The sequence below is a fragment of the Nicotiana tabacum genome, chromosome 7 (assembly GCF_000715075.1).
Source record: "Nicotiana tabacum cultivar K326 chromosome 7, ASM71507v2, whole genome shotgun sequence".
Taxonomy (NCBI): Eukaryota; Viridiplantae; Streptophyta; class Magnoliopsida; order Solanales; family Solanaceae; genus Nicotiana; species Nicotiana tabacum.
The window spans coordinates 98,602,369-98,617,006 of record NC_134086.1 but is presented as its reverse complement, the minus strand read 5'-3'; the positions used below and the strand labels follow the sequence as shown (position 1 = coordinate 98,617,006).

Genomic DNA, 14,638 nt, shown 5'->3' with positions numbered 1-14,638 from the left:
AGAAATACGTATCCATTATTACTATTAATCCTGAAGAGAAACTCATAAAGATACCTACTAATTAAGTATATGATGCCTGTTGAAGTTTGGCAAAATGCCAAAGTCCCACATTAGTTGGGAGTTAAGTTTGGGGGAGATTTTTCCCCTATAAAAGAAGGCCTAATGTTTAGGATTGAAATACACCTCTCATTTGCCTTCTCATGTGTTTAAGGCATTTGTATCTTCTCTCTTTAGTATTATTTCACTTGTATTTTGGAGTGGAATAAAATATTGGTTGTGTCCGAGGAGTAGGCAAAATTAGCCGAACCTCGTAAATTCTGGTGTTTCCTTTATTGTTGTTTTATTGTCTTATTTATTATTTGGTGGCTGTCATAATTTTTGGTATAGTAGTTGTGACTTATTCACACTATATACATTTGGCTTCCGCAACAATTGGTATCAGAGCCAAGGTACTGTCTAAGTATGCTCTGTGGTTGCAGCATAGTCTGATCTTCCACATCAGAAATTATCTTGGTAACTGAGTCAAGGTTCTATCTGAGTATGCTCTGTGGTTGCAGCTTAGTCTGATCTTCCACACCAGAAAGGAAATAATCTTGATTTGTGTCGTCAGCTATTAAATAATATTTGTGTCAAAGATGGGAGACAATAAACAAGAAGAATCTACATCAAGTGTCAACAATACGTCATCATTGACATCTTCGCTTATGACAAGAATTGTGTCAAATGCGAAATTTGCGGTAGAAATATTTGACGGGTCCGGACATTTTGGGATGTGGCAAGACGAGGTTCTAGATGTCCTTTTTCAACAAGGGCTAGATCTGGCCATTGAAGAAAAGAAACCAGATGTTATTGGAGAAGAAGATTGGAAGATTCTCAACCGTGTTGCTTGCGGTACCATTCGATCCTTCCTTGCTAGAGAGCAGAAATATCCATACACAAAGGAAACTTCTGCAAGTAAATTATGGAAAGCACTGGAGGATAAATTTTTGAAGAAAAATAGTCAAAATAAATTGTACATGAAGAAGAGACTGTTTAACTTCACCTATGTTCCTGGTACCACGATGAATGAACATATCACCAGTTTCAATAAGTTGGTCACAGATTTGCAAAATATGGATACAACTTATGATAATGGTGACTTGGCCTTGATGTTGTTGGCGTCACTTCCTGATGAGTACGAGCACCTTGAAACTACTCTACTCCATGGAAATGACGAAGTTTCTCTCAGAAAAGTTTGTTCGGCTTTGTACAGCTATGAACAAAGAAAGCGAGAAAAACAGAAGGGCGGAGAAGGAGAAGCACTGTTTGTGAGGGGTCGTCCTCAAAATCAAACAAGGACAAAGAAGGGAAGATCCAAGTCAAGATCCAGACCCAGCAAAGATGAATGTGCCTTTTGTCGAGAAAAAGGGCACTGGAAGAAAGACTGTCCGAAGTTGAAGAATAAGGCCAAACATAACAATGGAAAGGCTATTATGGATTCAAATGTAGCTGATTGTGATGATTCAGACTTCTCATTAGTTACAACAGAGTCATCAACATCATCAGACATATGGTTGATGGACTCGGCTTGTAGCTATCATATGTGTCCCAACAGGGACTGGTTCGTGGAATTTCAAGAAGGAGAATATGGAGTCGTCCACACAGCGGATAACAGCCCTCTTACCTCATATGACATTGGTTCAATACGATTAAGGAACCATGATGGAATGATCAGAACATTGACAGATGTTCGATATGTACCGGATTTGAAGAAGAATCTCATCTTTGTGGGAGCCCTAGAATCAAAAGAGTTCAAAATCATTGCAGAAAATGGAGTGATGAGAGTATGCTCCGGTGCACTAGTGGTAATGAAGGCTAATCGGAAGAATAATAATATGTACCGCTATCGTGGCAGTACAGTTATTGGGACAGCGACAGTGGCATCCAGTGATGACAAAGAAGCAGAAACAACCAAGCTATGGCACATGCGCTTGGGACATGCTGGAGGAAAATCCTTGAAAACTCTATCAGATCAAGGATTGTTAAAAGGAGTAAAGGCTTGCAACTTGGAGTTTTGTGAGCATTGTGTCAAAGGGAAACAGACAAGGGTTAAATTTGGTACAGCGATCCATAATACTAAAGGCATTTTGGATTATGTACACTCTGATGTTTGGGGTCCTTCCAAAACACCTTCATTGGGTGGGAAGCACTATTTTGTAACCTTTGTTGATGATTTTTCCCGAAGAGTATGGGTGTATACAATGAAGAGCAAAGATGAAGTGTTGGGAATTTTTCTCAAATGGAAGACGATGGTGGAGAATCAGACAGGCAGGAGGATCAAGTGTATTCGCACAGACAATAGAGGTGAATACAAAAATGATCATTTCAATAAGGTCTGTGAAAATGATGGCATCGTCCGACACTTCACTGTTAGACATACACCACAACAGAATGGAGTGGCAGAACGTATGAACCGGACCTTCCTGGAGAAGGTACGGTGTATGTTGTCCAATGCTGGCTTGGGCAAAGAATTTTGGGCTGAGGCAATTACATATGCATGTCACCTCATTAATCGTCTACCATCTGCTGCTATTGATGGCAAGACACCATTTGAAAAATGGTACGGAAAACCTGCTGTAAATTATAACTCTTTGCACGTGTTTGGCTCAACTTCATATTATCATGTGACGGAGTCAAAATTGGATCCAAGGGCAAAGAAGGCTATTTTTATGGGAATTACTTCTGGAGTCAAAGGATATCGCTTATGGTGTCCTATGACAAAGAAAGTAATATTCAGCAGAGATGTTACCTTTGATGAATCTGCTATGGTAAATAAGGTAACAGAAGACACCAAACAAAATAAAGGTGCTTCTAAGCAGGTGGAGTTTGAGGGAAAATTTATTTTTCCTACACAAGAAGCAGAAGAGGAAACAAATGAAGATTACCCTCTGGAAGGAGAGCCAGTAGAGGAGATTCCAACTCAGGAACCTCAACAACAACTTGAATCAATAGCAACCAGCAGGCCAAAAAGAACAATAACGAAACCTGTTCGTCTCATAGAGACGGTTGCTTGTGCAACCTCAATTGTAGCTGATGATGTTCCTACTACTTATAAAGACGCTGTCCAAAGTTCAGAAGAAGATAAGTGGAGGATTGCCATGAATGATGAAATACAGTCCCTTCATCAGAATCATACATGGAGATTGGCCAATCTCCCGAAGGGAAAACAAGCAATTGGGTGCAAATGGGTATTTGCAAAGAAGGAAGGATTTCCTAACCAAGTAGATGTTCGCTACAAAGCAAGATTGGTGGCCAAAGGATATGCTCAAAAGGAGGGAATTGATTACAATGAAGTGTTTTCTCCAGTTGTAAAACATTCCTCCATTAGAATTATGTTGGCTTTGGTAGCACAATTGGATTTGGAACTAGTTCAGATGGATGTAAAAACTGCGTTTTTACATGGAAACTTGGAGGAGGAAATCTACATGACTCAGCCAGAAGGATTCAAAGTTGCTGGAAAAGAAAATATGGTGTGCAAACTTGAAAAATCGTTGTACGGTTTGAAACAATCTTCTAGACAATGGTACAAGCAATTTGACGAGTTTATGTTGCGGCAAGGGTACAAGAGAAGCAAATACGATCATTGTGTGTATTTGCACAAGCTTAAAGATGGTTCCTTTGTATATCTTCTCCTATATGTTGATGATATGTTGATAGCTTCCAAGAATTTGGAAGAAATTGATAAGTTGAAGATTCAACTGAAGAAGGAGTTCGAGATGAAGGATTTGGGTGAGGCAAAAAAAATTCTTGGCATGGAGATAATTAGAGATAGACGTTCAAAGAAACTCTGTTTATCTCAAAAGGAATATTTGAAGAGAGTACTTCAACGTTTTGGCATAGATGACAAGACTAAGCCAGTTAGTACTCCACTTGCTTCCCATTTTAAACTAAGTACTATTATGTCGCCAATGGATGAAGCTGAACGAGAGTATATGTCAAAGGTACCATACGCAAATGCTGTTGGTAGCTTGATGTATGCAATGGTTTGCACAAAGCCTGACATTTCACAAGCTGTTGGAATTATTAGCAGATATATGCACAATCCAGGGAAGGAGCATTGGCAAGCTGTGAAGTGGATTCTACGGTATATTCATAATACTGTAGATGTCGGGTTAGTTTTTGAGCAGGAATACAATCAGTCTGTAGTTGGATATTGTGACTCAGATTTTGCGGGTGATCTGGACAAACGAAGATCAACTACTGGTTATGTGTTTACTTTTGCAAAAGCACCAGTTAGTTGGAAGTCTACTTTGCAGTCAACAGTTGCTTTGTCTACAACAGAGGCAGAGTACATGGCTATTACAGAGGCTGTGAAGGAGGCAATTTGGCTTCAACGATTGCTAAAAGAGCTTGATGTTGAACAAAAAGGTATCACAATTTTTTGTGATAGTCAAAGTGCTATTCAATTAGCGAAGAACCAAGTTTATCATGCAAGGACGAAGCATATTGATGTTCGGTATCATTTCGTACGAGAAATCATAGAAGAAGGAGGAGTCACAGTGAAGAAAATTCATACTACGGAGAATCCTGCTGATATGCTAACTAAGGTGGTGACTGCGATCAAGTTTCAACATTGTTTGGATTTGATCAATATTGTTGGACACTGAAGATTGAAGATGAAGACACAACCAAAATTTGTTATTGAGAGAGAATTGAAAATGTGGAATTTTGCCAAGGTGGAGATTTGTTGAAGTTTGGCAAAATGCCAAAGTCCCACATTGGTTGGGAGTTAAGTTTGGGGGGGATTTTTCCCCTATAAAAGAAGGCCTAATGTTTAGGATTGAAATACACCTCTCATTTGCCTTCTCATCTGTTTAAGGCATTTGTATCTTCTCTCTTTAGTATTATTTCACTTGTATTTTGGAGTGGAATAAAATATTGGTTGTGTCCGAGGAGTAGACAAAATTAGCCGAACCTCGTAAATTCTGGTGTTTCCTTTATTGTTGTTTTATTGTCTTATTTATTATTTGGTGGCTGTCATAATTTTTGGTATAGTAGTTGTGACTTATTCACACTATATACATTTGGCTTCCGCAACAATGCCAATGTCATCTTAATACATTTTATGTCATCAAAATCTAATGGAAGTTAAATAATAGAATCTACTGCTGGCATATACTGGTAATTTGCACTAATGTTTTTGAGTTCTTGGATCACTTATCGTTCTAGGGGAAATTCATGGGGCTAAGATAATCCAATCATCTGATGATATATCAGTTTATTCAACTAGTTAATTGTTAAGTATACGGATTACAAAGAAACTTTAATTGAAATCGAACTGAAATGATGTTTCTTTTTCATCCTTTAGCTATGATGAATATTCTATCCCTTTATACTTATCCCCAAGAATTCTAAAAAGAGGTACAATTGATGTTCTCACAATAATTCATTTCATCATTAATACTGGTCACTGCAGCTTGCAAATCCCCGGGAAAGGGAAGGGGAACAGAGAGGTAATTCAGTAATTTATGTATGATGTAATGTTGCATCCCTACTACTTTCGTACTGTTAGTTTTCTCAGAAAAGATGGATGATGTAAAGGAAAATGGAATTTGGAATCAGCCCTTTTATAGAAGCTCATGAATCTTGGCGATCCAAGAAAATGAATGGTCCAACTGAAAGTCCATAGGGCCCTGACAGTTCAGCTTTGGAAGCAAAATACAAGTTAGAATAGGAGGAATAAATAGGAGATATCTTGATAAGAATATGGAGTGTGAGGTTAGTCTTTTTGCCACCCCTTCCAATAAAAAAGGCACTTAAGGTTCTCTAGATCCACTTTGACGGATATTTCCTAGCATTGTACTCTTGATGATATGTAGCACCAGAATTATTGAGGATAAAAGTTGCTAAGTTAAGGTTATATTCCATAAATTGAATTGCAACTGATCAGGAGTTTTTTCTTTTTCTCTCTTTTAACCAAAATAAATGGACTATCTTGTTCTTAAATTTCTGCAAATGGAGCCTGAATGATACTAGCTTAACTAGGAGGAAGACATCCATTTCTGGCTTGAACAATTTTATGCTATTTGATTGCATGTACCAGAGTTCATACAGATCATGTTCCAATTTTACTAAATGCAATAGAAGATTCCAGGTTAGTGCTTCCTTTTTAAGGATGAATATTTCATAAGATGAGGGACATAGATAGAGTAAATGATCAATCTTTTGAAAGATGATGAAGCCAAAATAAACTATCAAATTGTCCATGTCACAGCTCAATAATCTTGGGAAATTTCAGAAACACTTTATGCTCAGTAAAGCTTTGATCATTACAAGCAGTAGTTCTCTCATCACTTGGACTATTATTTGAAAAAAGATAGAACAAAATATGAAGTCATCCTCTCTTTATTCCTTCCACACTGTCATCATCAATGACCTCAATCTCAGCTGATCCTGCAAATGGTTGATAATAATATAACCAGTCAGGACTCAAAAGTGAATGTAGTTGAAGAATTACATGAAAAGTGAAAATTATCTTGAAAAGCAGAAAACAAATCTTACAGGTCACAGTTGACGCTCTTAGAAACAGTAATGTCCAATGTTACACCACACTTGGTTGGGAGAGCCTGGGCAGCGTCTTCCTTCAAGTTTGCATACCGGTTGGCAGCAGCCTTGACACAATTACATGCAGCCCTCTTGTCAGCGGTGTTTTGAGCCATACCTTTCAACGCTCTCACACCATTACAGCAAGCTGCTCCCGGATCCCCGCCCTGAGTAAGGTAAGGAATACAAGGTGCTAAAGAAGCATCCACTTGACCACAAGTAAGAGCCTGTCCTGGCTCAACCATGAACTGAATCATGGCTAACACTGCAATTGCTGAAATGATGATTCCCTTCATATTCGCTTTCTGTTGAAAACTTGAAGTTTTTGGATTACTAGTTTTCTTTTCTTGGTTCTCCCTGTGGACTGGTATAGTTGAAGGCGTAGAAGGGGATATATATAGTATTCTCAAGATGGCTAATAAAAGAAAGGTCAGTTAATGGCTTATGTAAAATTTGTTACACGATTTTGGCATTTTCCCTTTCTTATGTCATTGATAAACAATTAGAAGAAGAAAGTGATGGGATCAAAACAGTTTCCCTTGCAGCTATGATGTTTCCTGCATGTGTTGTGCTGTGTTCTGGACAAGTATATGAACTGAAGAATCTTATCCTCATTGATTGCAGAAAATTACACTTCCAGGCATTTCCTTAATAAAAAAAATGTTAGGTTGATATTAATAGGATGCATCTATTCTCCAAAATTTGACTGGTTAAGATACCTATTTCAAATCGCCAGTCTCAACAATTAGACATAAGGAATGTTGTCCTAACTCTGTAGTCTGTACATCATAGTTGAAAGTAACATGGCCCGAATATGGTCTAATGTAATAATGATTACTGATTATGATAATCTTACTGAACAAGTCGTATATGTTATTTATCTGGGGGAGGGGATTATCTAATAAGGAATCTGAGCATCTGACCCAAAACCTTAAGGCAATAAGGCGGAGCACCCAAGTCCTTTTAAACCCCTTTGGAAACCATTACGACAGCAGAGAGGATAGATGTAACATTCTCTAATGTCGGAGTAGTACGAGGAGATGCCGTTAGATCTCCTCTCACCCTTTCTTATTGTTACTCCTATTATTTTTCCTGATATTCTCCCTGTTCAAACTTTTTGGTATAGTTTTGAGCTCCTTTACAAAATTGCTATGTTTGGCCTTCTTGTAATGGGATTCCTCTTTGAAGCTTTATATTTCCAGGTCAACTTTGTGGACTTGCGAAAACATGCTAGAATAACAGGTCTTCATCGTTTCCATTACAAATGTGCTAATCAGATATTCATCTAGATAAATGGAATTAGATTACATAGAAAAAAGATTAACTTCGACGGATCCACATTGTGCAAAGAGAGTCCAATTGAATTCACTTAATAAGAAAAACTACTGTTTGTATAGATTATGTATAGAAATACAAATATGTGAAATATATAATTTGACATTAGGACGGTGTCTGTAGAGATGCTCTGGCAGGTTCAAGGTTTACTTTCAGGTGTCTTGTCAATTTTTTTTATTTATTTATTTATTTATATATATATATATATATATATATATAGTATTGAAGGGAAATCATTTTAACCATTGTGGATTAGATAGTTTGATATTGAAATAATAACATTATTTAGGAAACTTAGCATTGATTTTGGTTAGTTTATTATTAGGCTGAAACTGGAATTCCTTATTGTTAGAGACAATAAGCATTACAAATTAGTGATGAGAACTAAAAAATTAGTAGTGTCCATATAATAAATTATTAATTCGTGAAATAGTGCGATTTTAGAAAGAAATTGTTCTGAGACCATTTGTGACCGATACCTCATTCTGTTCTTTTCCTCCTCTACATTTAGTTGACGTTTATGAGATAATAAGTGGACGACTAAAACGGTTGAATCTGATGCTAGCTGTTTAGCTCGGTGATGTTTTTGTGATTAAGGAAGACTGTTATATTAGTTTGGAATTTCCATTTCATTTACATGTCAATCATATAGATGTTTCCAGTGGCATTTGTATATTTCTGAGTGATATAAATGAATTCCGGAACACCTTATCTTCATTAGTTGCAGTTTGTCTGGCTGAGAGCCTTAGGCTGCTTTGTCTACAAGTACAATGGACGAACTTAAAGGATTAGTATAGTGTCAAAGCCAAATCTTGGTTATGGAAAAAAAATGTGATTTAACTAACTGCATTAGATGATGAGATTTGCAGTAACTGCTGATAGATTTTGATCATATTCAAAAATGCATCACTTGGCAAATATACATTCTTTAGCAACTGATCTTACTTGGAATATATTGGATTGGATGGTCTTTATAGACAGGAGCTTCTTGCAACTTAAAAGTTGATCAAATGACGTTTCCTTGATGTGCCAAATGGGATTGGAGAGCAGTTCGTAAATTCTTTAAGTTGGTTTAGTGTTTTTTTTGCTCATTAATGTCTTGAATCCCAACCTCTATGACCCACAAGAGAAAGAAGGCTAGTGCATCAGCATTGAGCTAGATGTCTCTCATAGCAAGTAACCTGCCTTATTTTTCAGGTAAATAATCCTATTTATTATGAACTGTCACCTGTAGTTCCTTTTACACTGTAAGTGTATAGAAGTTAAACTTAAGGCATTGAACTAGATGCCTGTCGATATTGCACAACTTTTGTCTTTCCAAAGTTATATATGTAGTTCATACAGTCGTATATGCTTTTATTGACTCTGCAATATGAAATGCGCATTGGCATAATTGTCCAGAGAGAAGGACAAAAGAGAGTATTGTATTATTATAATATCTCAAAGCTTCTTATACATCAAAATAAGTAGGTAATGTAAAACTTGGTTCCATGTATTTCTAGCATGATCAGCCTGGCAAATTTCTGGCTGCATTGAATCACTTCAGTTGATTCTGCAAAAAAGAAACAAGTCAGAATGTGCAATTACTCTAATTGAGATGTATAATTATATGATGATAATCTTACATGCCACAGTTGATGGTACGAGAGACGGGAATATCCATTGTAACGCCACATTTGCTAGGGAGAGCCTGAGCATCATCATCCTTCAGATTTGCATATCTGTTGGCAGCAGCCTTGACACAATTGAGGCTGCCCTTCTGTCAACTATAGATTGAGCCATAACTTTCAAGGCTTTCACTCCGTTACAACATGCAGTTCCAGGTTCGCCACCCTGAGTAAGGTAAGGGACACAAGGTGCTAAAGAAGCATCCACTTGACCACAGGTAAGAGCCTGTCCTGGCTCAACCATGAGCTGAATCATGACCAACACTGCAATCACTGAAATGATGATATCTTTCATCTTTCTTGTGTAGGGAATATTTCAAGGTTAAGCTTGTTTGCTTCTTTAGCTCCTTGTTTTTTTTGGGATGTTAAAAGGAAAGCACAGAGGGTGTATTTATAGTAGTAGTTATGATTGCTTCACTGTTTTGAGTGGTTTCTTGCTTAAGTAGGATCTGTTATTTTATTTTGGCTCCTTTTGTTTCTTTTGCTTTTTTTAATGCATGTCTGCCACACACTGTTTAGTGCAAGCCGTTGAAACTGTTACTGTTCCATTCATTTATCAACTTGTTGGTGGTTCCATCAGTTCTATTGATTTCTTGGTGAATCAAAACTCTTTACTTTTAGGAAATACAAAGTGCAAAGAAATACTTTTGCAATATGTGAAGTTCTACTCTGGTGGTACACTGAAAGACTCAAATTGTGTTTGGAGTTCTGAAAACGTTTATCAAAACTGAACCTGTCAATTCTCTGCTTGTTCCACTAATATATCGAGTTCACGAACTGAACTTAGTGAATAAATCTCTTTTTCGTTTACTCATACCCATTTTTGGACTAATGAAATTGGTCAATAATAGGTGCCCTATCAGCTAAAAGATTCCTTCAAAGAAGGATTAGCGGCAACAGTAACTACAACTCCTCAATCCCAAGTAAGTTGGGGTCAACTATAACAATAAAATGTAACAGAGACTGTTGAAATGTGCATAGATAACAAGATGTATGAATCAGTACAGAGATAAAAATAGATGGTTTCTGTTCATTTCATCAATTCTTATATTACATGACCAGAAACACCAAAGTATATCAAAAATTAATGTTAGCTTTATCAGGCGAGATCATTATTTACAGACAGAGGCGTAGCCAGGATTTCAATCTTATGGGTTCTAGATTTTGGGACCACGACTTCACGTGTTAATGACTGAGTTCTAGATTTAGTATTTATACATATTTCATGAATTCAAATTATCAAATACACTGTTTGAGCAAAAGCTATTGGGTTCGGCCGAACCCGTAGGCCGGCTTGTGCCTCCGACCCTGTTTACAGAGTGGCCTTAAACAAAGAAACATTTTTTCCAGGATAGAAATGCTGAACCTGCCATACCCATCAATATTTTTTTATGTAAGGTCTCTGATAATTTAAGTGTTCATTTTAGACTGCACTCCTTGATACTGGTTGTGTTAGAAACAATCCGTGTACAAAGGTATATAGCAAGTTAGAATAGTGTATGCTTAAGTGGTGCGGTTACGTTTTTACAGTTAGGTCAATGACTCATTATGTATATTTAGAGATCCCAAAAGGATTACACAGATTAACCTATTGCCATTTCTTTTCCTTGTTGAAGCTCTCACAAGAGTTAAGTTGTCAATTCGGACTAGGTTTCGTAGTCTTTGGCTAGTTACTGGAAATAAATATACATATCCATTGACAAAACTATTCAATTGTATTTATTATGCCTAATGAAATTCCAATGAATCTAATCAAAACCAAATTGTGAAGAATATTTTTAAACCATTAACTTTAAGATGATTTCTGCTCCAGCTTACATGAACAGGATCATATATAGTGTCCTCAATTGAAATAAAATAATGTTCAATTACATTAGTTTCTCCCACCAGAAGGCAGAAAGAAACTGATTTGGATAATTGTTTCCCTATAAATGACATACCATGATCAAGAAAAAGCCAAATTAGTGTAACAGCTCTGACCTATCCCCAAACAGCATTCTGTTTACTTATTTGTTTGCACTCAATCAGGAGAGTCCTATATATGCCTACCACAGCCTGCTTCAAACGTCGTAGCAATTCAGAGAGTTTAGAAAAACATACAACTTGAATTTTGTAACTCAATATATCTTCCACAGACAAGAAAGATGAAGGGAATCATCATTTCAGCAATTTCAATATTGGCCATGATTCAGCTCATGGTTGAGCCAGGACTGGCTCTTACTTGTGGTCAAGTGGATGCTTCTTTAGCATCTTGTATCCCTTACCTTACTCAGGGTGGTGATCCAAATGCAGCTTGCTGTATTGGTGTGACGGCATTGAAAGGTATGGCTCAAAACACTGCTGACAAGAGGGCTGCATGTAATTGTGTCAAGGCTGCTGCCAACCGGTATGCAAACTTGAAGGAAGACGCTGCCCAGGCTCTCCCTACCAAGTGTGGTGTAACATTGGACATTACTGTTTCTAAGAGCGTCAACTGTGACCTGTAAGATTTGTTTTCTGCTTTTCAAGATAATTTTCACTTTTCATGTAATTCTTCAACTACATTCACTTTTGAGTCCTGACTGGTTATATTATTATCAACCATTTGCAGGATCAGCTGAGATTGAGGTCATTGATGATGACAGTGTGGAAGGAATAAAGAGAGGATGACTTCATATTTTGTTCTATCTTTTTTCAAATAATAGTCCAAGTGATGAGAGAACTACTGCTTGTAATGATCAAATTAAAGCCTTGCCAAGGTTGACAGCTTGTAGCATTTAAGCACTTCCAAATATAATGAACTGCGATATAGACGTTTTGATATGTTTGCTTTTGTTCCATACTCTTTCCTGAGATTGATTATTTACTCTATTCATGTTCTATAATACTCTTCACCGTACATTCTTAAAGGATCACGGACTTGGAATGCAATAGAGATAGCCCGGTGCACTAAGCTTCCACTATGCAATAATGTAGACTTTGTTGGACAGGATCACTGGATCAGTATCAAGTATATCAACCTTTGGTACTTGCAATCAAACTGCATAAAATTGTTGAAGCCATTTCTTCCTCCTAGTTGAGCAACATATTATTATTAGTCTCAGGGGCGAAGCTATGTTAGCTGACCACCCTCTGCCGAAAAATTATACTACGTATAAGGTAAAATATTACTTGTTATTGATTAAAAACAGACTTTGAACACCCTTGTATAGCCCACTGACAAAGAGTGTTCAAATTGAATTTTCTGGCTTCGGTTAGTCTTACAAGGAAGGTTTAAAGTTTTTTTGGAGCTTCGCTGAGGTAGGCAAGTTAAAATGAGAAAACTGGAGAAAGCAACTTCTTGAAAAGAATAAAATAAAATAGAGAACTCCAACTTCAGAACATTAATCAATCAGGTAGAAGTATTACTCTGTATCGTAATTTTCAATAAATATATCAAAATTGATAGCAGTATGTAACCAATAAGTTATTAGTTTCTTCCGTGTCAGTCTAAATTTTCCTATTATTCAGTCTTAAAGGGATGATAAGTAGGGCATCGTGTCCCTTTATAATTTTAAAATTAAGAAGATGATCGTTTTAAATTTTTTATGTATAAAAGACAGATTTCATACATATAAAAATAAATTTCTTAGGTGTAAAAATATAGATAGGGTCATAAAACTAAAAACAAATTTGTAAAGACCCACAAAATTAACCATTTGACTTCATGAAGTTAGACAAGAATATAATAACAGGAAGAGCTGAAATGTGCAAAGATTAGCTAATGTCCGTCTCTAAATTTAGTGAGGGAGCAATTGTAGCTATCATTTTGGTGAGAAAATTGTGACTGATAGATCCCTCGGTAAATGTTATTAGCCCAAATTGGAAAATCATACGTAAGTGAAATTTCGTGTACAAAATTACAATATCTTTACTCTGCTATACTTAAGCCTACCAATTAATATAAACTTCTCAGAAAAAGTATAAAAAGAACACTGAGCTGCAGTTGGGTGGAACTTTAACTTCTGAAGAGACGATCGGAGGATAAAAAAGAATTGAGAGAGATGCTAAGCTACAAGAAGGTTTTTAAGTCTAGTAAATAGTAAATGAAGGCGAATAATTACGTAATTAAGCTTTGTTTAAACGATGACCTAAATTATGTGTGAAAATAGATCATTCCTTAATAGGGGTGTACATGAACCGGGTTAGTTCGAATTTTTCAATTACCAAACCAAACCAATTGTCTCGGATTTTTAAATCTATAAACCGAATCAAACCAACAAAAGTCGGGTTATTCAATCTCGATTTTTCTCAGGTTTTTCGGTTTTCTCGGATTTTTTCCGACAAAATCTTCATAGCATAAAATTTATAATTTTTGCTCTAATATTTCTTAGGTCCTAGTAGGATAAAACTTTATCCAATAAAATAATACAAAATAATATGAGATGAGTCATGATTATACCAAAATAGTCAACAAATCGCACAAAATAAATATTGCTAATTAATAAGCCATAATAAAAATAAACATAATCTAAAAGTACTAAATCGTGTTAAAATAAGTATGACTAATAATTACTAAGTATTAATTACATGACTAAATAATATTAAAAGTAAGTTATTAAAGTATTTTCACTATCTAAAGTAATGAAAAACTAAGAAAATAAATATCCAATACCATTGTCTTTCCTAGTATTGAATTGAATTTTTTTGTTAGCACTTTTATTGATTTGATTTTGCTTTGAAATTTATTTGAGTCACTAACTTTTATGGGCTATAAAACATATTTGACCATTCAAAAGTTCTATGTCAAAGCTTGAAATAATAGGAGAGAACTATGAAAAATGTTAAAAAATATTTATAAATTACATTACAATAGTTATTTTTATGTATAAAATATTTTAAAACTTGTATACATGTAATGTCGGGTTGGTTTGGTTTCGATTTGACTTTTTTTAGTTAAAATCAAATTAAACCAATTATGGTCGGATTTTTTTTCCTAACACCAAACCAAATCAAACCATAATCGAATTTTTTTTTCCGGTTTAACTCGAATTATCGGTTTGGTGCGATTTTTCGATTTTCTTTGTACACCCCTA

General features: G+C 36.0%; 2 protein-coding genes and 1 long non-coding RNA gene across 3 annotated transcripts; 1 reads left to right on the top strand and 2 right to left on the bottom strand.

Annotated features, from left to right (window-relative positions):
- Window positions 1-6,215: 6,215 nt before the first annotated feature.
- LOC107811267 (non-specific lipid-transfer protein 1-like) lies at window positions 6,216-6,964 on the bottom strand. The gene is made up of 2 exons (XM_016636164.2): window positions 6,541-6,964; window positions 6,216-6,432 (listed from the first exon to the last, which is right to left on the bottom strand). Exons 1-2 carry the CDS (start codon window positions 6,876-6,878, stop codon window positions 6,423-6,425), a joined length of 348 nt encoding a protein of 115 aa, XP_016491650.1. The 5' UTR covers window positions 6,879-6,964; the 3' UTR covers window positions 6,216-6,422.
- Window positions 6,965-9,301: 2,337 nt separating this feature from the next.
- Window positions 9,302-9,818, bottom strand: LOC142182556 (uncharacterized). Its single transcript, XR_012711364.1, has 2 exons — window positions 9,543-9,818; window positions 9,302-9,469 (listed from the first exon to the last, which is right to left on the bottom strand). It is a non-coding gene; the product is annotated as an uncharacterized LOC142182556 (long non-coding RNA).
- A 1,820-nt stretch (window positions 9,819-11,638) lies between these two features.
- LOC107811274 (non-specific lipid-transfer protein 1-like) lies at window positions 11,639-12,386 on the top strand. Its single transcript, XM_016636173.2, has 2 exons — window positions 11,639-12,066; window positions 12,175-12,386. Exons 1-2 carry the CDS (start codon window positions 11,729-11,731, stop codon window positions 12,182-12,184), a joined length of 348 nt encoding a protein of 115 aa, XP_016491659.1. The 5' UTR covers window positions 11,639-11,728; the 3' UTR covers window positions 12,185-12,386.
- The last annotated feature ends 2,252 nt before the right edge of the window (window positions 12,387-14,638 follow it).